At 34.8% G+C, this 21,779-nt stretch overlaps 2 protein-coding genes across 4 annotated transcripts in view; one reads left to right on the plus strand and one right to left on the minus strand.

The window, feature by feature from the left end:
• Positions 1-2,128, minus strand: part of LOC149481237 (dorsal root ganglia homeobox protein-like) — a 60,328-nt gene extending 58,200 nt beyond the window's left edge. The window contains exons 1-2 of the mRNA XM_089706116.1: positions 2,120-2,128; positions 979-1,062 (exon numbers count right to left, since the gene is read on the minus strand). Of these exons, the coding sequence (XP_089562242.1) occupies positions 979-1,062; positions 2,120-2,128 (93 nt within the window). The remainder of the gene's footprint in view (positions 1-978; positions 1,063-2,119) is intronic.
• Positions 2,129-8,084: 5,956 nt separating this feature from the next.
• Positions 8,085-21,355, plus strand: eEF5 (eukaryotic translation elongation factor 5). Of its 3 annotated transcripts, none has more exons than XM_089705858.1 (4): positions 8,085-8,190; positions 10,452-10,692; positions 12,108-12,309; positions 19,718-21,355. In XM_089705858.1, exons 2-4 carry the CDS (start codon positions 10,484-10,486, stop codon positions 19,787-19,789), a joined length of 483 nt encoding a protein of 160 aa, XP_089561984.1. In that variant the 5' UTR covers positions 8,085-8,190; positions 10,452-10,483; the 3' UTR covers positions 19,790-21,355. The 3 variants fall into 3 exon arrangements, with proteins under 3 accessions (XP_089561984.1, XP_089561985.1, XP_089561986.1); XM_089705859.1 differs by having other exon boundaries at positions 8,149-8,256; XM_089705860.1 differs by lacking the exon at positions 8,085-8,190 and adding an exon at positions 9,054-9,176.
• Positions 21,356-21,779: the final 424 nt, after the last annotated feature.

Consider the following 21,779-nt stretch of genomic DNA (forward strand, 5'->3'; position numbering starts at 1 on the left):
TTTATTATACAAATCTGAATTACTTTTGAATACAAACTATAGCTAGGAAAACTCTAACCTAATATTAAATGACTGAATTATTGGAAAAACCAAATCTAAAATGAATCAGCCGTTATCACTAATTATTGCTGTCATGTCACACACAAAATTATAGGTATATAGTTCTGATTTTCCTTAAACTACTACGATTACGCAGACTATATTATTTTTATAAATGAAATAATAAACAATTTTTTAAATTTTATTGCTTACTCTTAAATAAATATTTAAATCCTTTGCACACTGTTTTTTTTTAATAATTTACAAACTTTTATTGTGATGCAAGCGCACGGTTATTTTATCTATAAGGAACTTAGGTATTTTAATATACCTACTAATGTGTGATGTGTCGTAATAGGTATAAAATAATCGGAAGACTATAGTTTAAACTATAATGTATAATTTAAAAATACCTGGTACTTAATAGTTAAAAGTTTTAAAAAGCCTAAACACGTTATCTGTTTTGTCTACGAAACAATCTTCGTAGAGCCGTGGAGTGGTATACGTACGTAATACGATGGTAGAGTACGTGCGGTAGTTTTTCTCAATTAGCTCCATTTTCAGTATATTCTATTTTACATGAATACCTACATCTTTTTATATTTTATTTTAATTTTGTGTTCGAAATTAAATATAGAGACTGAACTCTACAAAATAAAATAAACACTGTACGAAAGTTATCACCGTTTTTTATCTGTTTATAAATAACCTACTTACGCAAAGTAGCATCATACACTCACATTACTACATCCCTTTTTTAATAATACAAGATAATATGATGACGGAATGAAAAATTAACCAGTACATGCATCTTAAATATTTAATACGCCGCCACATAATACTTTGATACCAATTACAAAGTACGAACTCGCAAAGCGATCGCTTACACACCGCTTAACTTACGTCTCACCGTGATCACATTAACGTCATCCTAATTACCTTATTAGCGTCTGAAAATATTTTGTTGTAATGTAGGCGGGAACTTTTCCCGCCTCGCACGTACGAAAGAGCGCGGTCACCGCGCTAACATCACGTTCCAAACACGAGCGCGGACGATGCGCGTCACAGCACGACTGAAGCGTAGCTCGAATACCGAACGGCGAGTAATCGTTCTGAAACCGCCCTCAGCAAACAAAACCCCACCCGCTAAAGCATTTTAGCACGAAACTCCCTTCCCCCGCGCTGATTTAATAGCGAACGCGGGCACTGATTCACTTAGAACGCGACTTTGCCTTCTCGCTCTGGCCGCGCCCGTCTCGCTCTCTCCCGCACATTCTGAGACGCCGGAAAGAGACGGCGACGAATACGGATTCTTTCTTTCAATTTGCATGCGGGGGTATCAAACTTTATGTCCTCGTTTCGTAAATTATTTATACGTTTGGAAATACTTTTAACGGGTACTGAAAAAGATTGGGAATGAATGAGCTGACTTAAGGGACCGGTGGGCTGGATTAGCGCACCGCTCTAATTGAATTTGTGCCAACTTTGAAACTTAATTTCAGTCATGCTTCCAATTTCGCCCGTTTTACTTCTCTACGTATGAATATTATGAATATACCAGCTGTCAACCGCGAGAGGATTTAAATGGGTTTTGATTTTTGTTAACTGTTGTTTCTTTTGTAAACACTGTACCTATATTACAAATTTATTTAACTCTAAACAAGAAATCATACCTATATGTATTTACATATCGTTAGAGTTATGTTTTCATTGAATTTTTCCCTGACTCTATATTTTTATTTATAAAAAAGATGTGCCTGAATTTTGTCAAATGATATGAATTAAGTAGGTGATAAGAAAGTTATGCAATTGTGGGTAGGTAACATAATAATTTTTGGGTAAGCATAAAATGTAGAGTCAATGCTTTCGCTGTTAAAAATACTGTTCCGCACTTCACCGCAAATTCTTTATATTTATTTATATTCTCTTTTATTACAAAAATAACTTTATGTAGTTAGGTACATATTAAATTAGACATAGGTTACCTACCTACCTTGTAGAATTATAGGTTACCTTGTAGGATTTTTCTAGAACTCTACCATATTTAAATTGACTTTGAGAAAAATACTTAGGTACCTACCTTCTGCATTTTTGAAGATTTTCTTTGTAATATCTTTTAGTACTTACCTATCTACTTACTCAAGAAACTTTATTATATACCTAGACCGTAGGTAGGTACCTACAATATACCTGCTTTTATTATTGATTTAAAATTATATAACGGTAGGTACCTACTTATAGAATTTTTATTTTCTTAACACATAACGTTTCATTTATCTTCGTTTCCAGATAAACTAATCAAACTCAAACTCAACTCAAACTCAAACATTTATTCATTCAATTAGACTTCTTATAGAAGCACTTTTGAAACGTCATTACATATTTTAAAATTTACCACCGATTCGGAAAGCAGTATCTACGGAGAAGAACCGGCAATCCACCAAATAAACACCCATCTTAACTATTTTAGTTACAAATAGATAATATTATCATTTGATTTCATTATTTCAATTAGGTCCCCATCGAGGTATACCTACCTATATACAAATAAAATATAATATATGGAATACAAATAAAATATTGTTAATTTTTGAAATATAATTTTACAGTCCACTCAACTTAGATCATAAATTAATTTTTAAGAGACTAGGTAATAAAATTAGGATGCTCTCAATTGGACTGAATTTTTTTGGGTTCGTTTCCTCAAAACTTTCGACTGAGTGAAACAATTATGAAAATTGTTTTTATTTGAAAGTTGGTGCCTGCTATGCGCTATGTGATACCAAATATTTAATAACAAATGATATAATATAAAGGAGGAGGATAAACTAAGTATTATAACTTGATTTAGTTCTGACATTTTGAAGACGGTTTCCAATTTTTTGTTTAAAAATAATCATAACAATTTTACACTAACTGAAACTGAAAATCTGTTGATAAAGATGTACTTAATTATAATTAAGATACCTGAAAAGCATCTAATACAAAAGATAATATATAGGTAATATTAGTTTAATAGGTATAATATGGAGCACCTGGAATGATCTATAGAGCTAAACATGATTTTGGTTAAAACGCTTTTAGATATATTCTATTTATCATATAATTTAATATTTCGTTTGAAGATTCGTAAATTTAGTATTCATATAAACGCGATACTGAAAGGCATATTTATTAACATTTACATGTGATAGTTGAAAATGTAGAGTTTCTCAGAACTCTATCTTGCTTCAAATAAGATCTAGGTGTCTAGTAATATTATAATTTATTATGATCAGGTGTATGCCAACTGGCACATTGTGAATAAAAATAAAACAAGTATGTTAAAGTAGGTAATTTTCAAATTTTCTGAAGAGTTCTTGAGCATAAGCTTATTTCAAAAGTAACTGATTACTAAATTATTTAATGAGCGATCAATCATCAAAACCGAACAGCAATAAAGCTTGCTAAAATCTGATTAAGCGAAGATATCTGTAGAGATAACTAAGGTGTAAGTGACAATAAAACGCAAGCTTAAGGCCGCTGCATACGTGACGGGAAAATACCTCGGACGGGACGTGAGCGGGACGGGCACGTGATTGCCTCGTTCACAACGGGAACGTGGTGCAAACGCATACGCACCGTGACGTGATTCTGATCTAACGTGCTAGTGTTGTGAATAACGAAAGATGGATTTATAATAGTTTAATTTATAATACATATATATAAGATTATTTATAATATTTAAATTTATAATAGCTGCTATAATTTTGTAATGGTTTTTGTAATTATTTATTGTAATTTACAATATATTTGCATGCTCAATTACGAGCCAGAATGTTTAAGAGTCTATGTAATATGTACCTGCCTAACATCTTTGTAATCTACATTCTGCAAATAAAATTATTTTGGCATTTTAAACATAAAATACGTAATTCAGAACACGATGAAGTGTCACAGGAATCATCATAGGTGAAAAGGACTAAGTATAGTTAGGAATACCTACCACAATATATTCATTAAATAACACTTACCGTTTTCACTGTATGACAATTTCACGGCAATTTTACGCCATAAATAATTTTTATACTTCGTGTCTATATATTGTGGGTTCGCTATACTATACAACGCTGGATATGAGCGAACACATTCGATTAGTTTTTCGTCGTCCATTTTCGATACTTGGAAGGCGTCACTACTAATCTCTCCGGCACGAACGGAGCGACTGTGCATACGTAGCGAAATCACGGACGGGACGGGGCACGTGCGGGACGGGACGTGCTAAACATCGTCGGCGACGATATTTTTCCCGTCCACGTTCCCGTCCCGTCGATGTTCCCGTGACATATGCGTATTTGGATACATTTTGTATGCAACGATGTTTCCAAAACTTCCCGTCACGTCCCGTCCGGGTAAAATCCCGTCACGTATGCAGCGGCCTTTAGTCGCGTCTTGTGGGCCGGGGCGGTAGGGGCGCGGGGGGAAAGGGAGGAGCGACACCCGTCCCGCTCGCACACTAGCCCGACTCGCGCTCAACCGTTTTATATTTTCTTGTTTGTCCATTGCGCCTACCCCATTTGCTACATAATTTATTTGAGCGAGCAACACTTAAAAAATTGGCTCCACGCTCTCAAATGGAGTTTGCGGGCGCCGAGGACTCTCGCAAATGAAAATAATATGGTAAATTATATTCATTTGAATGGCCGCTTCGTAATCGCCGGCTTAATGGCGCGTGATAGTCCCGCCGCCATTGTCCGTTTTCCATTTACGCGCCAAATTTATTTTCCGCGCTTTTATCGTCGCACTCGTTTTTATTACCATAAGCCACCCCATACATATTCATTGTACGATTTCTGCCTTATTTGAAAACTACTTAGGACATAGTTGCTGAGACTTTGTTTTTGTCACATAAAAGTTACGTAAACAGGGTGGTGGGAGGTACCTATTTTAAATATGTAGGTACTAACGGATAAAGGATGTATAGTTATTAAAGAAATATAGGCAATAAATAGCTATAACATGTCGATACTAATAAAAACTGCTAAGTTAATGGTTAGGATCTTGAATGTTAGTTAGAATTTATAAAACTAATGCCTATGAAATTAAGGTTCTTAATAATAGTATTAAGATAAATGCGAAAGCCTATTCAGTAGGTACGCTATATCTACATGTAGGTAACTACTAACTACTTAGTACTTAAAACTAATTTAAGATACAGCTCTACATAATTTCACTAAATCTATGCGTCTCTATCTGATCTAATCTCAAATCTGTAGGTACAAGTATCAAGGTTTTCAATTTATATTCGTAGGTACTACCTTCCGCCCACGACTTTGTACGTGCATCCCCGTTTTTCCCCGTTCCCGCAAGAAATTCGGGAAATCCTTTCTTTAGCGGATGCCTACGTCCTCACATCTACCTGCATGCCAAATTTCAGCCTGATACGTCCAGTGGTTTGGGCTGTGCGTTGATACCTAGATCACTATACCTATCAGTCACCCGTCTAAAATAAATATAATTTGTTGAACCTATGTTTCTGTACCAACCCACATTCAAACAGTAAGCTGGTTTATGGTGAAAAGCCTTCACAGACTAAACTAAGAAGATTTAAGACAAAAAAGTGGAGGAGGAAAAAAACCCCAAATGCAAATTTAATATGTAGGTAGGTAATTAGTATATAAGTATAGGTACCTAAGTACCAACATATGATATTTCATGCTTGATAAGGACCGTTAAAATTAAATTATGCAGTTTACGTATGATTTACCATTTTTTTAATTAATGTTAATTTTGACATTTATGGCCGGTTTCACAACTTTTCGATAAAATAATTGTAGCTTTCCTCCCTGCCAAATTATATATGAAAATATAGAGACATAATCAGCAAATGGTTTCACTATACATACATCGTTTTAATGGCATCATTTCTGTTTTAATCTGTAAATTTTTTATAAAAGTAATTTAATTGGAAACCTACACGACAAAAGCAATACATTGATTACCAGTAGCTTACCAAAACGGACCATTAAAAAATTCTATAACCCTCCATAAATCGGTCAAACAATGACTATCAAGAACATAACAGCACAATAATAACTACATCAACGTTGAGTAATTGTATATCTTTGTTATACTGTACCAATAGTATTATATCTTTTGTTAGACGAAGGGTTCGGCCAAGTGATTTATTGGCGAAAGCTCTTAAACCCTTCTCTCTGTTGTTGGATTGTCTTCTCTAGCATGGGTCATTAAGTCAGCTTTTTAACGTCATTAATGTTTTTAGATGTTATAATGGGAAAGAAATATACTTATTCATTCATATATTTGTATGTAGATATTACATATAAGATATTAGTTATTGAAATTTAAATAAGGTAACATTTATTTGTGTAGGTTATATATTGACCAAATTGAATTATATTTATAAACATAATTTACCTATTTTCATTTTTATATTAAAGTTAGTTGCAACGAGCTTATTTCAGGAACTCGGTAGTCGGTAGGTACCTATTCATTCGAGTGAAAAAATTAGGCATAGCAATCCGACCACTGTCAGCTGTAGCGGTTCCGCGCGCTGCGGCCGTAGAGATCGATGGAGATCTTTACTTATGTAATGAGTAGGTACCTACTTATATTGGTCCATGGTAGGTAGGTATTAGGTATAATACCACAGTATTACAATAATATGGTAATACTGTGATAATACTATAGAGCTGTTTGTTTGAACGCGCTAATCTCAGGAACTACCTACTTATCCGATTAGAAAAATTCTTTCAGTGTTAGATAGCCCATTTATCGAGGAAGGCTATAGGCTATATATCATCATGCTTAGACCAACATTAGAGCGCAGCAATGCGGGTGAAACCGCGAGGCACAGGTAGTAGAGGAAACAATATTACTTCTGAGAGCAGACGAAGTTCTGTGTCAGTTACAGTACCTAATAAAAAACACAGAAACACAAAACACATAACTTTGTATTTATTTATACTACACTAGCAATCCCGGCGAACTCCGTTTCGCCACCAGACCAGAGACACCTTTTCTTTGCTATAAACCTAACGGAGCCTGAAAACGCAAGAAACTACTGTTTTAATACTTTTACTACGTTTTAATAGGTAGTATTCCTTACTTCCACTGTCTAAAATAAGGCTCTTACTCAGTTTAGGTAGGTAATAGAAGTTAAATCCATTACTAGTAGTTCCAAAACTCAAAAAAAAGATAGATCATTTATGAAATACATAACGCCATCTAGTAAACTTCCAAGACAACTAAAATTATCGCATAAATAAAATTTCTGATTTTATTTCTAGGTAGAATCAGATTTTTTGTAAAAAAAAAATACTACATACAATAATTAGGTATGTAACAACTATCGTAATCTTATATATAAAAATGAATCGCAAAATGTGTTGGTAAGCGCATAACTCAAGAACGGCTGAACCGATTTCGATAATTCTTTTTTTATTATATTCCTTGAAGTACGAGGATGGTTTTTGTGTAGAGAAAAGATGTGTTTTTTGTACCACGGGCGAAGCCGGGGCGGACCGCTAGTTAATAATAAATGTGATCATGTTAAATGAAAAATAATTTTGTATATCAGTGCCATCTAGTGATATTAATATAAACGATTATAATGTATGACCACGTATGACGTAGGTTATCGCACAGACTAAAAATAAAACAAACAAATTATAAAGGTAATGTTTATTGATTTCAAAATGTATTAAGATTTTTTTTATTTATTAATCCTGCGTTTTGCATTTTAATTTTCAATTCATTAATACTATTTTGTTGCATAAACCAGTGACTTTCTATTTTTCAGTTTGTTTTACCGCCATCTCTAGGCCATCAGATGTAAACAGAGCTGTCGATAAAACAGGTTCAAGAAACAAAAGCAAATCATAACTTAAAATTAATATTATTTATGTATCAAAAAACCATGAAAAAAACCATTGCTTAATACAACGGATAATATTGAATGTATTTTATTTTATGCTTCCTTTTTTCGTGTAAAAATACAATTTTATTTTCACAACACAAAATCACTATAAATTTCCCGCCATGAAATGGCGGTCTTTTGCTTAATTTGAGAACCCCGCGACAGGAAGTGAGTGATGAAGGTGCTACGCAGGCGCAAATTGACCTTTCGGTTGAAGAACCCGTCGGTCACATGTGAGTGTCGATAAATATCTTAGTTTTATCGTGTTCCTTCATTTTATAATTATAATTAATATTTTCGTAAGTATTTAATGTGGTGAATATTAATTGGTGCAAATAACACAATATAATGGTGTGGATTATGTGTGAAATTAAAATAAAAAATACACTGCGGCGCCGGCACGTTTGTCAAAATTTATATATTTTAGATAACTCGTAACTGAGAAGTCTAAATAATACTGCTTTTCTCCACGGGTATATTCGACATGGCATATAATATCGTGAATTTAAAAGAAGATAGTGCGGTAAAATTTAATAAGTGAATTTGTATTTTTCATGAAGACATGCCCAAGATGTCTTTTTGAAGCCACATGTTCGGATCCAATAACTACCACACGGCTCGTCTCATAACAACACCATCAGTTCGAGTCAGGCCTGATTTCATATTTTTATTATTTCTTTTTATTCTTCAATTCATTGTTGCATTGATTTTTCTTGTCTAGCATACAAAGGCTTAGGTTTTCGCCGTAGAGCGCTAGGTGGGGTTAGGTCGTCTAAAATTTTCATATGAAAAGCAACATCATGTTGTAAAGGATGCAGATTTGAATAATTGATATTATTTGAATCGATATTGTTCGATATCGTAACATATTGTCATGTAAAACACACTTAATCTATGCCTTATATGCCTGCTTGATACCATGATATGACATATTATTGTACATCAATGACTCATGCTTTAAAATTGATTGTATGCTTTTTCCTACTGTAATGTGCATGAATTATTAATTTGCAAAATTCTTAACAAGTGGTAGCTATACCTTCACTTTTCCTTGCATGATTGATTTGATTTATGTAATGGTTTTCTAATGGTCTTTATTTACTGCTTACTATCTTAACTTTTTCATTACATTGGTGCATGTGGCATGTCACTTTCATGATAACCTGACTAATCTATTATCATAAGTGGCCATACATACAGAGGAGCGCATAAACTTCTGGTATTCCGTCATTTTAGTATGTTAGAATCTAATTGTATATAGGTATATTAATATTGTGCTAACTAAAGTGTTGGTTCCATCTTCATGTTAATTGTTTAGTGATTAAAATATACAGGATGTTCGTAAAGCATTAAGTGGCTTATAATAAAATTACTTAAAAAGTAAATTGATTCATTGCACCATATGTTTCCATAAATTAAGGGCCATAGTTGTCAATCTTAATATACATATTAGCTCATAGTTGTGCTCTATTTTAGATAGATTTTAGCTCTTATTCATAAAAAGGAGTGTTTCTCATTTAAATTGAAGCCAAACAAAAGAATTTTTATTTTATTTTTATTCAAAACCGATATAAAATTTTAACAAGTGCAACTTAACTTTTGCCTAAATCATCAATCAGATCATTGAACTAAAGTTCAATAACCTGTATGTGCTAATTTATTACTGTACAGAGAGTCGGCCATAGTTAATGCCAAGGTTCTTTTATTTAGACACTCATCTATTATTACTGTCACATCTCAGTGTACCATATGTCATAAATCATTGGGTGTAAGGACAGCGGCAATTGCATTTCTTTGGTGGTGCTAATAGCGAATTGACAAATACATATTTATATAATTTATTATCAATGAGTAATTAATAAGTCGAGCCCATAGAGTCGCGGGCGTAATCCCATATTGCTTCCGTGCTGCGGGTACTCGGAAATAAAAACCCAGTTCCTAATATGCGTCTCACTATACCACTGTATTCTGAGATCACCGAACAGGAATACACTATTAGATTCAATAATTTGAACAGTAATCTTGCATATTTCGGCAAAAATTTGTGCTATTTACATTTTTTATATAATTTTTATCAATATCTGTAAGTGTTCATATGAATGTTACAATTGATACTGAATAGGTGAAAGTAAATTTTAGTGATCAATACTAGGTCATGACTCTTAACTTGAACACAAAAAATGAGAAAGTAAAATTTTAAAGCAGTACAATACATACTCTTTAATTACATTAGTTTTTAGGCATAACATTCTAACATTCTTAATTATTTGCTATGTGGATTAGTGTGTATTCTAATCATTTTAAGTTTCTTCTTTCTTTTTTAGTGTATAATAATTGCAGACAGAGCAGAAATCAACGCTTTACTTATTTATAACACTTACATTTCAACCAGAAACATAACATATAAAATATCATTCACACAGCATTTGCTTCATATGTATTATTTCTACATTACCGAAGACATGAAACTAAACCCACCCGTTCTGAATTACAGATCACACCTCACCGTAAACTAATCCGCACACAATGGGTGACATTGAGGACACACACTTCGAGACCGGAGACTCCGGAGCCTCCGCCACCTTCCCCATGCAATGCTCGGCCCTCCGCAAGAACGGATTTGTGATGCTCAAGGGACGCCCCTGCAAGATCGTAGAAATGTCCACCTCAAAGACCGGCAAACACGGTCACGCCAAAGTCCATCTTGTGGGCATTGATATATTTAATGGAAAGAAGTAAGTAACCTTGTTGTATCAATATAAATATAATTAAACAAATATTCTTTACATTTCTCTTGCAAAGTATTTGTAAATGTAGCCTCCTGGAATGTGATTGAATCTGCTTTTGTATTTAAATTTGATATGGAAACTTAGCTAATATAATGTTTTGAGGATTAATTTCTGTCTAAAAAAAGATTTATAAGTATAGTATTTTTGCAAATTAAGGATTGGAATGATAAATTCCAATCCCAGAATGTTAATCACCTGGATTAGCAATTTTGATAAATTGTTTGATTGATATTAATCTTTTGATAAAATTACTACTAAACCATTGATATAATGCTCTTATCTTAATCTCATCCATAGTGTTATATCATAATTCTTGACATATTGATTAAAAATAAGTATATTTATTAAAATGTCGAGCCCATAGAGTCGCGGGCGTAATCCCATATTGCTTCCGTGCTGCGGGTACTCGGAAATAAAATCCCAGTTCCTAATATGCGTCTCACTATACCACTGTATTCTGAGATCACCGAACAGGAATACAGTTATTATAAAGATTCAAAATTACAAACCATTAAAAAAATACTGAAATTTATAGTCATCTTTAGCCAATATGAATATCTTTTAAGTTCTTTAAATAACAGCTGTAGTGTAGAAAAATCAATAAGCTTAAATTGGCCTGGCTGTTTGAATTATTTAGTATAGCCGTTCTAGGTCAGCACAGTAAGCTATATAGTGTTTATTTTACAAAGTGTTGCGTCATTGAAATATGCTTTCAAATTGTAGTTTTATAGAAGGAATAATCTAGAACAAATTATAATAGTAATATAGTGACACCATTTTGTCACACAAACATGCAACACAATAGTATTTCATGAATTATTAATATACAGTTCTATAGATAAATTTGCTGAGATTTCAGATAATTCTATTTATATACTCTTACGTGCCTTAAAGCAAGTTCCTGAGATATTTCACATTTTGTCAGATTAGCGAATAGCCCTTTATTCATAGTAAAAAGTAAAAACTGTATCAAACATTTTTATATGCGGGCAAATATTTAAGTACATAATATGTGTAATTCTGGAAAAAGAGCTACAATACTGTACAATGTATATTGATTGTGAAAGGCCAAATAAACATACTCTTCACATATTCTTACAAACATTTATTAAGTAAGATTTAATAAATTCAGCAAAAACACGAAAAGATTACCTAATTATTTCTTGAATACAAGTAAAAACAGAACAATACCCTAATTATTTATTAATTATTTATGAATCAACCAGATACGAGGACATATGCCCGTCCACGCACAACATGGACGTGCCGCACGTGAAGCGCGATACCTAATTATTTCTTGAATACAAGTAAAAACAGAACAATACTCTAATTAATTATTAATTATTACGTGTATAAACCAGATACGAGGACATATGCCCGTCCACGCACAACATGGACGTGCCGCACGTGAAGCGCGAGGACTACCAGCTGACGGACATATCGGACGACGGGTACCTCACGCTGATGGCCGACAACGGCGACCTGCGCGAGGACCTCAAGATACCCGACGCGGAGCTCGGCACGCAGCTGCGCGCCGACTTCGACAGCGGCAAGGAGCTGCTGGTGAGTTGCACATACACACATATACACTATATACACACACGCACGCACTCACACACGCACGAAATATGTATAATATTAGCTTCCGCCCACGACGTGCATCCCCATTTTTCCCCGTTCCCGCAAGAATTTCCGGAAATCCTTTCTTAGCGGATGCCCACATCCTAACATCTACCTGCATGCCAAATTTCAGCCCGATACGTCCAGAGGTTTGGGCTGTGCGTTGATAGATCACTATATCAGTCACCTTTTAGTTTTAAATATATAGATTACTATCTTGATGTGACATTCGCACCAATACGTACGCACACATACACTCTTTTAGCTTACCCGCAGAACCACAACATTTAAATATGTATACATTACTTGAGAGAAGCGTGATAGACATCGTACACGCTAAAGCACCTTTTACACATGGCAAAACACCATACTGCACTCAAGAAAACCATACAGCACAATTAACATACAGAAACTCTGCACACACAAAATTACTATTCACAGAAACATTTATAAATACTGCTTTACCAACAAAAGTATCGCTCATATAAATTACAATGCTTTACACACATATGTTTCAGCATACATACTACAGACGGAAATATTGCTACACACAGAACTAACACACTTACAATCCCTAAATTCACACGAAATACATAGAGGATGTGGTACTGAGCAAAAGATAACACCTACACTCAAATCTATTCTTCAACCCACACCACAGAAAGTCTATGTAACGAAATCATTTACTAACAAATACAAAATATTTATTTTAAGATACATTTTTAGTCAGTTACTAACAGGTACATTTAAATTATAAAATTAGATCCCCTATAAAACTTACAATCCATTTTTCATTATTAATTTCATATTCCCATATTCAACTAGCTCTTTACAAATATGTATACAATGCAAAACCAATCATCTAGTCTAGACATGAAATCAGATCAAAAACATTCTAGCAAATTGTAAAAACAGCCTCGGGGTAGCCTAATTCCCTAGAGGCCGCGTCCCCAGGTGGCGGATAGGGGAACGCCCTGTGTTCATCCATAGGGTAGAGGTGAATCCTCCGCGGACCACAAGGCCGGAGAAGGTAAACTCCGTTATAAAAACCTAGGTTGGAGAGCCGAAATCAATACTCCTGGGAGTGGTATGTGAGCAGTGCTCTCAGTACTTGGCTGGGGACGATGAGGACGACGTGCGCCAAAAGGGCCCAGTACAAGATAGTGGTTGGCGGGATTAACCGGCAGGCATTCTGCAAACTTAGTGGAGAGGAGAGAAGAAAGATGGAGGCAAAATTAAAAAACAAACTACCCCAGGAGGGTACCGGTATTTCCGGAGAATCCCTCCCCGAGCAACCCTCGGGCAGCCCCTCGTATTCTGGGGGGGGCAACATTTTGCCAGCACCTTTGACTGAAAACTGCACAGGAACGGGTCACCAGGTTCCTGCGACAGCAAATGCTACTGGTAACAAGAAACTCGTGCAGCAGGCTTTCCATCCGAGCCTCTTTATTCAGAGACCATGCATAGTTACAAACCAAAGAGATATGATGAACGATACTAACAATAGGACCCTAACACAACAAATATTCCACAAAGGTATGTTTGAAACTAGATCCAGAACATTATCTCTTGGAGACTATCCAAACGCGGATCCTAATCAAAGTTCGCAAATCATACTTACTGAACCAAGTGATGGAAGTGAACATGACAACTGGAAAGAAGTTACAAGAAAAAAGAGGCCAAACTCAAGTCCTGAAAACAATGGAGCCCAAAAGCAAACCAAATTAGACTCATATTGGCTATCTCATAGCCATCAAACACCTACAACAAACAGATTCTCCAGCTTAGAAGTTGATAACGAGCAGGCAGAAAATAATAATACTCCTTCTAATAAGACCAATAAACCACCACCAATATTTGTTGACAAAGTTGAAAATATTCAACCCCTTTTAAAGACTCTTAATGAACATGTGCACGATATGTTCACCCTAAAAGTTCTCACTAACAATCAAGTTAAAATACAACCTAAAGACTCTGAGACTTATAGAACTATTGTTCACCAATTAGAACTTAGAAATACAGAGTTTTTTACATACAAACCTAAGAACGAACGGGGTTTTAAAGTGGTACTTAAGAAGATGCATCCTTCAGCAGACCCAGAGGATATTAAAGAGGCTCTGGAAGACATAGGGCACACCAGCACAAACATATGGAATATCAAGCAAAAAGTGACAAAGAAACCATTACCACTGTTCATAATTGAACTAAAAACTAAACCCAACAACAAGCACATTTATGAAGTAAAAACCCTAATGAACTGTATCGTATCTTTTGAACCTCCCCGGCCGAAACGCGAGCTTCCACAATGCGCAAAATGCCAACAATACGGACACACCAAAACCTACTGTCGCCGTAGCCCTAAATGTATTAAATGCGCTGGTGATCACCTCTCCAGCGATTGTTTAAGGAAAACCAGATCAGACAGTGTCAAATGTGTCCTTTGTGATGGTAACCATCCAGCAAATTACAAAGGCTGTAAAATTTATCGTGAACTCCAAAACCTCAAGTTTCCTAAGACCGCAGAACGCAGGAAAACCTACTTATCTACCAAAGATTCGAATGCTAATAGAGAAAGTCACAACTCTTTAAATAAAGAAAAGCTAAATCACCCATATTCATACAAAGATGCTGTAACCAATAAACCGCAATCGGCGAACTCAACAACAGAAGCTACAACACTCAGTAATCAAAACGATATTCATGAAATAATGAGTCTGATGAAACAAATGATGCAACAACTTACTACACTGACAAACCTTATAATAGCCCTAACAACCAAGCTGTCACCTTCGACTGCTTGAAAATCGCCCTATGGAATGCCAATGGGCTGTCACAACATACCCTTGAGGTTAAGGCATATCTCGAGACACAAAAGATAGACATATTATTGATCACAGAAACACACTTTACGAAGAAAAGTCATTTCAGCATCCCAAATTACAAAATATACCATACAATGCACCCTGACGGTACCGCACATGGAGGAAGTGCGGTGCTCATAAGACAGAATATTAAACACCATGAAATAATTCATTACTGCACTGAACAAATTCAAGCAACTAATGTCGTTATTGAAGATTGGGTTGGACCATTCACAATATCTGCAGTTTATAGTCCACCTAAACATCAATTAAAATGTGAAGACTACGAAAAGTTCTTCTCCTCTTTTGATACCAGATTTATCGCTGGTGGCGATTATAATGCCAAGCATCAATATTGGGGTTCGCGTACAATAACAACTAAAGGCAGGCAACTATTAATGGCTATAGATAAATTAAAACTCGGCGTTGTTTCAGCTGGTAAGCCAACCTACTGGCCTACGGATAGTAGTAAAATACCAGATCTGCTAGACTTTTATGTAATAAGAGGGTTATCACCTAAGTTTATTACCTGTAAAACAAGCACAGATTTATCCTCTGATCACTCTCCTGTGGAAATAACACTAAGAAGGTCAATAGCAGAAACACCGAAGCCATGCAGATTACACTCAAATAGAACTAATTGGGAACTATTTAGGCAGCTCGTAGCAGAAAAGCTGGAATTAAATATTCAATTAAAATCTAACCCTGACATAGTAGAAGCTGTTGAACACTTCAATAACTGTATCCAACAGTCTGCTTGGTACGCTACTCCATCTGTCGGAGAATCTCTTCGTAAAGAGACTTGCCCTAAATCTGTTCGAGAGTTATTGGCAGAAAAACGTAAAGCCCGGAAACGATGGCAAAGTACGGGTTTCCCTGTGGATAAAAAGCACTTGAATTACCTACAAATGAAACTCAAAACACTTCTTCATAATATAGATAACCAAAACATACAGACATCGCTAGAAAGAATGGACGCTACAGCAGAAACAAACTTTTCTCTATGGAAAGCCTCAAAGAAACTTAAACAACCTGTTTCAAGCAATCCCCCGATACGAAAAGGTAACACTGAATGGGCTTCTAGTGACGCACAAAAAGCGGATACATTTGCTGAACATCTTGAGCAAGTCTTCACACCCAATCCAGATATGGGCTCTTTAAAAACCCAAGAAGTCGCCCTATTATTAAATCAAAGTATCAAAGTTTCTAGTCCTCCCATGAAAAAGGTCACTATAAATGAAGTAAGAACAGTCATAAAAAACCTAGATTCTAATAAAGCCCCAGGATACGATCTAATAACAGGAAAAATCCTTAAGGAACTTCCAAAGGAAGGCATCAAATTTCTAACATTCCTGTACAATGCTATCATACAAAGTAGTGCGTTTCCACCTCAGTGGAAAGTAGCCCAGGTTATCATGATTGCCAAACCAGGGAAAAATCCCGTTGAGGCCCAATCATACAGACCTATAAGCCTACTTCCTATACCATCCAAGATATTGGAAATTCTTATCCTTCGTAGATTGACCCCAATTATCTCTGAGAAGAAACTTCTACCTGATCATCAGTTCGGATTTCGCCAAAGACATGGGACTATAGAACAAGTACACCGATTAGTGGAACATATAAACGAAACCTACGAAAAAAAAAAGTACTGTACTGCTGCCTTCCTAGACATATCCCAAGCCTTTGACCGCGTGTGGCATGATGGATTACTATTTAAAGTAAAAAAAAATCTTTCTTCTAACTTCTACAGCCTCATAAAGTCATACTTGAGTGATAGATACTTTTTTGTAAAACAGGCGGAAGAAACAACGGAACTAAAAAGCATCCAAGCCGGAGTTCCACAAGGTAGTGTTATGGGTCCTACTCTTTACCTACTATTTACTGCGGACCTCCCTTCGATCGATGGAGTAATCACTGGAACATTTGCAGACGATACAGCAATCTTAGTATCAGATAACTCACCAGCTGTTGCTTCACACAAGCTCCAATCCAGCCTCGACCAAATATCTCAATGGCTCAAAGACTGGCGTATTAGAGCAAATGAGAGTAAATCCGTTCAGGTAACTTTCACCTATAAAAAAGAGACGTGCCCACCTGTCACTCTTAACGGCAGAGAACTTCCACAACACGACCACGTAAGGTATCTTGGAATATATCTGGACAGACGTCTAACGTGGAAGAAGCACATCTTCACAAAACGACTGGCAATGAGTCAAAAACTACGCACATTGTTCTGGCTCCTAAACAGAAAATCGTCCCTTTCCTTAGATAATAAACTGTTACTATACAAATGTATTATAAAGCCTATATGGACATATGGCCTGCAGCTATGGGGATCAGCAGCAAAGTCTAATGTGGATATAGTTCAAAGATTTCAGTCAAAAATGCTAAGATTAGTAACAGGTGCACCTTGGTATGTGTCCAACGATAGATTGCACCACGACCTCTGCATAAACACGGTTAAGGAAGAAATAGTTGAGAGAACTAAATCATATAAAGAGCGTATTAAACACCACCCAAACCAGCTGGCTGTAAACCTTATGAACGCCCACACAACCACCAGGAGACTCAAAAGAAGGATACCTCAGGATTTGATATAAAAAAAAAAAAAGTCAATAAATTAAACAAGATATAATCACCAATAAACGGAGTAGTCACTGGACGACTTCCGTACGAAACAACCTTAAAATTCTTAAAAAATCGCTGAATATCTGAAAATTGATAGATTGCGATGATGAAGAACAAAAAAAAAAAAAAAAAAATTGTAAACACGCTATAAATATCTAAAATCACATTGCAACCCTCTTAAATATCCATGGAAACAGTTATTGATTGGACGTGCAATGGAGCCCGAAAGCTCTTATTAAATTGTCGCCAGACGCTCGGGGTTGATTCCCCGTTCACGTGACGTAGACATATCGATTTTGTCTTAAGATGTTTAGGTATAAATGTTCACCTTACGACGTAATAGATAACTCCAATTATCTGTAATTTCAATGCTTGTTGGTATGGAGAAATCGTTCGATTTTTCGTTTTATTTTGGGATGGAAATGAGATTGTGATTAGGGTTATTCTTTTCTTAAATAAGGGATGAGGGATTTTAACTTGTTCGATTGATTTTTTATTCCAATATCTATAGATAGGTAAACGTAAGACTTTGTTTTTCAAATGAAAACATCTTACATTTAGGTACATATATTTCATTTTTAGTTATTCAGAAAAAAATTATTAAAGTACAATCCCATACGGGTTTATCAAATATATTGCATGTTAGTATTCCAACATTCATTTTAATATTTTATTAATTTAATTAATATTTAAAAAATTCGAGTATAGAGTCTCCGACCCATGTATTTCTAGTGAGTTGGTGCTAAATACACTCGAACATTATATTTCAGCCTTATACCTGAGCTAGTGTTTATTATTAGCTATATGGAAAAGGTTATGAAGACATTTCTCTTTTAAAACTCGTATATAAAATTAGATTTCTATAATACTATGTTGTGTTGTATAATTTCAATTTTATCCATATTTCACTAATTAGTTTCGGTACATTTCTATGAGAAATATTAGAATCAATAATTGAAGGAAAAATGTGAAGTAATACATATATTGCATAATACACACTTTTTCACATTGGAATTTGTGAATCATTTAAAATTTTTTACACAATTGGCGTTGTCCAAATTTTATCGGAAACATGCGGTTGATAAGGCATGATGAATTGTATTTTTTAACATGAAACAAGAATAGTCACTTTAAAAGAAATGTTATGAGTGATATGACATACTTGATAAGAAATGCATAAACAAATGTGTGTGCCATTTTAAAGAAACTTTCATTATGCGAAAAATATTTCTACCAACAAACATGACATAGTTTTAATTTATGATTTTTAGCTCACTAGTAATATTATATTACACTGAAAATATTTATATCTAGGGATATTAATAAATTAAAATACCTACCACTTTAAATGACTATTGGTGAAATATAATAAACATTCAGGATTGCAGTATATTGATAACCTATTATTATTTATTCCATGATTACAATGTCGTTGCTACATTCTTATCAAATTTCTTAAATAAACAAAATTATGTTTAACTCTGAATCCTGCCTCTAAAGTAATGAATGAATAAAAAAATATTTTATATAAAGACTAGCGGTCCGCCCCGGCTTCGCCCGTGGTACATATTTCGCAATAAAGGGTAGCCTATGTTCTTTCTCAGGGTCTAAATATTATCTGTGCCAAATTTCATCAAAATCGGTCCAGTAGTTTATGCGTGAAAACCATACATACATACATACATATTACATACATACAAACCTTTCCTCTTTATAATATTTTATATAAAGATGGGAGTGAAAGAATTGTTTACATATACATAATGATAACAAACACCATATATTCATTTAGGTTGAACCTTATATATTCTATTTTTTTAAACATCAATTATTAATGAATGTTATTTTTCCTATTTCAGTGCACTGTGCTCAAGTCCTGCGGTGAAGAATGCGTGATTGCGGTGAAGGCAAACACAGCTCTCGACAAATAAACCAACACAGCATTTATAGGGATTATAACATATAATTTTTTACAATCAACAACTCTTACATACATGTAAAACATAATATTATGTATAATTTAACATAGAGATACAGCGGTCCGACGCGCTTGCGAACCGAACGCGATCAAACTTATTTAGCCTAATCTTCGCTTGCGAAAGTGACTTTAAACGAAAACTCGGGTACTTGTGAATGAATTGTAGATAGTGCTAGTTTTCGGTTCGAGTCTCGGGTTGGCCCACGCTGGCCCACGCTGGCCATCGCTGGCGAGCAGGCGCGTCGTCGCTCCGGAACTTCATGTTTGTTTTGTTTTGTTTCGTGTCTTTCGCTTGACGTAAACGTTACGTTGCGCACGGCGGTATCCCGTGGATATTATTGTTTATAGCTGTTTAATCTTACGGAAGGATAGACGCAAACTTGAAGTTATTACCGTACTTTAATGCTAAATTAATATACATAAACGTAAAAGAGAAAATCCAAAAAAAAATAGAAATAAAGGAAAATTCTTGAATGTGGTGTGTGATTGATTGGTCCTTTACTCGAAGCGAGATCGTCCCTTTTGGATAACACTTGCCACCTCTGTAAATTTTTTATACTCAACCGACAGAAAATAATTTTGTATCTGTGACGAGACTGACCGCTGTCACTCCTTCAGCAAAGACTGAAATGCATTTTTAGATTTGGAAATAGTTTTGTATGTCTAGCTAAGCTTGGCCTTCCTCCTGCAGCCGCACCTGGCAAGTGTTGCCTTCAAGGGCTTAGGGTACTCTAGCGTGTATTCCAACATCTATTGTCAAAGACGAAATTAATGTAAGAATGTAAGGTAAGGCCCTATGAGAGATATTTTTTTATGCATTCAATTTCATCGCATTATAGTCGATCCGCTACAAAAGCGGACACTTCACCGATTTCAGCGAATTGTACATTTTGTCGAAATTGCATAATCGTTATTGTTGGTTATTTTTTATACTAGCAGCTTGTAATCAGATTTTTTAATAAAGTCGCATCTTCTAAAGTATTTGTAAATACATCGGGTGGTGTAAAATAAAAATACTTTAGTTCAAAACGATACTTTTTTTGGGAACTAATTCTCGTAATCCTGTTGTGAGTATGAAGTATTGTTTGCATCAATTCAAAATTTTTAAATATAACTTACCGTTTTTTAGAAAATCGGTATTTAACTATTTATCTATGTACACATGGTTCTAAGGTAAGGTAATATATTATTGCACTCGATAAGCGTTGATACGCGAGAGACCATGTGATAAACAGATGAAATGCGTTAATGTTAAACTTGAATACGATGGGCGCGGGAAGGTTGTAATATCTGTGAGACGGTGATTAGTTCTATGGGTTTGTATATACGTAAGATTAGTAAACAGTTCAATAATCAATTCTGCAATTTTCTACGTGTTGTTTTTGTCGATGTCAAACAATACCGAATTACATAGTAACGCTGAATGTGAACGCAGTAATAATATTTCATAAGTATTTAAACAGTCTGTCGAATTAAATCTGTACAAAATGAACACCGTGAGTTGTGATTCCTTTTTTTTTATTTTGGTTTTTATTTCTGACCCTTATTTAGTTTTGTAGTTTAGATATTACTTATAAACCTAGTTTTTAATGTTTATATAATTTACAATAATGGTCAAATATAATGGAATACGCAATTTCAGTCTTAGTATCAAAATAGTCGCCCATAAGCTTTTTGAAATTTTGTGCAAATTAAAATATTTTCATGAGAAATAATACTGTGTAAATACTTTATCAAAATTCGGTCAATTTTGCTAAGAGAATGACTAAACATTTAAGAAACTGGAGATAAAAAGTTCATGCTACGTTTATAGCAATAATACACAGTTGAGACGAGCTGCGATCTGCTGGAACGTGAAGGCGAATGAACATTACGTAGGTATATATCTATCTAACTTGGTTTACAATAATTTAAATTTTAAGTTCTATTTATAGTACCTACCT

The sequence above is a fragment of the Colias philodice genome, chromosome 17 (assembly GCF_061535455.1).
Source record: "Colias philodice isolate Cphi_HAF_F1 chromosome 17, ilColPhil1 Martin Lab GWU primary, whole genome shotgun sequence".
NCBI classification, from domain to species: Eukaryota; Metazoa; Arthropoda; class Insecta; order Lepidoptera; family Pieridae; genus Colias; species Colias philodice.

Coding starts and splice junctions, on each gene's coding strand:
- eEF5 (XM_089705858.1), top strand. CDS start 10,484: ATGGGTGACATTGAGGACACACACTTCGAGACCGGAGACTCCGGAGCC. Junction 10,693..12,107: donor GATATATTTAATGGAAAGAA/GTAAGTAACCTT, acceptor TGTATAAACCAG/ATACGAGGACATATGCCCGT. Junction 12,310..19,717: donor ACAGCGGCAAGGAGCTGCTG/GTGAGTTGCACA, acceptor TTCCTATTTCAG/TGCACTGTGCTCAAGTCCTG.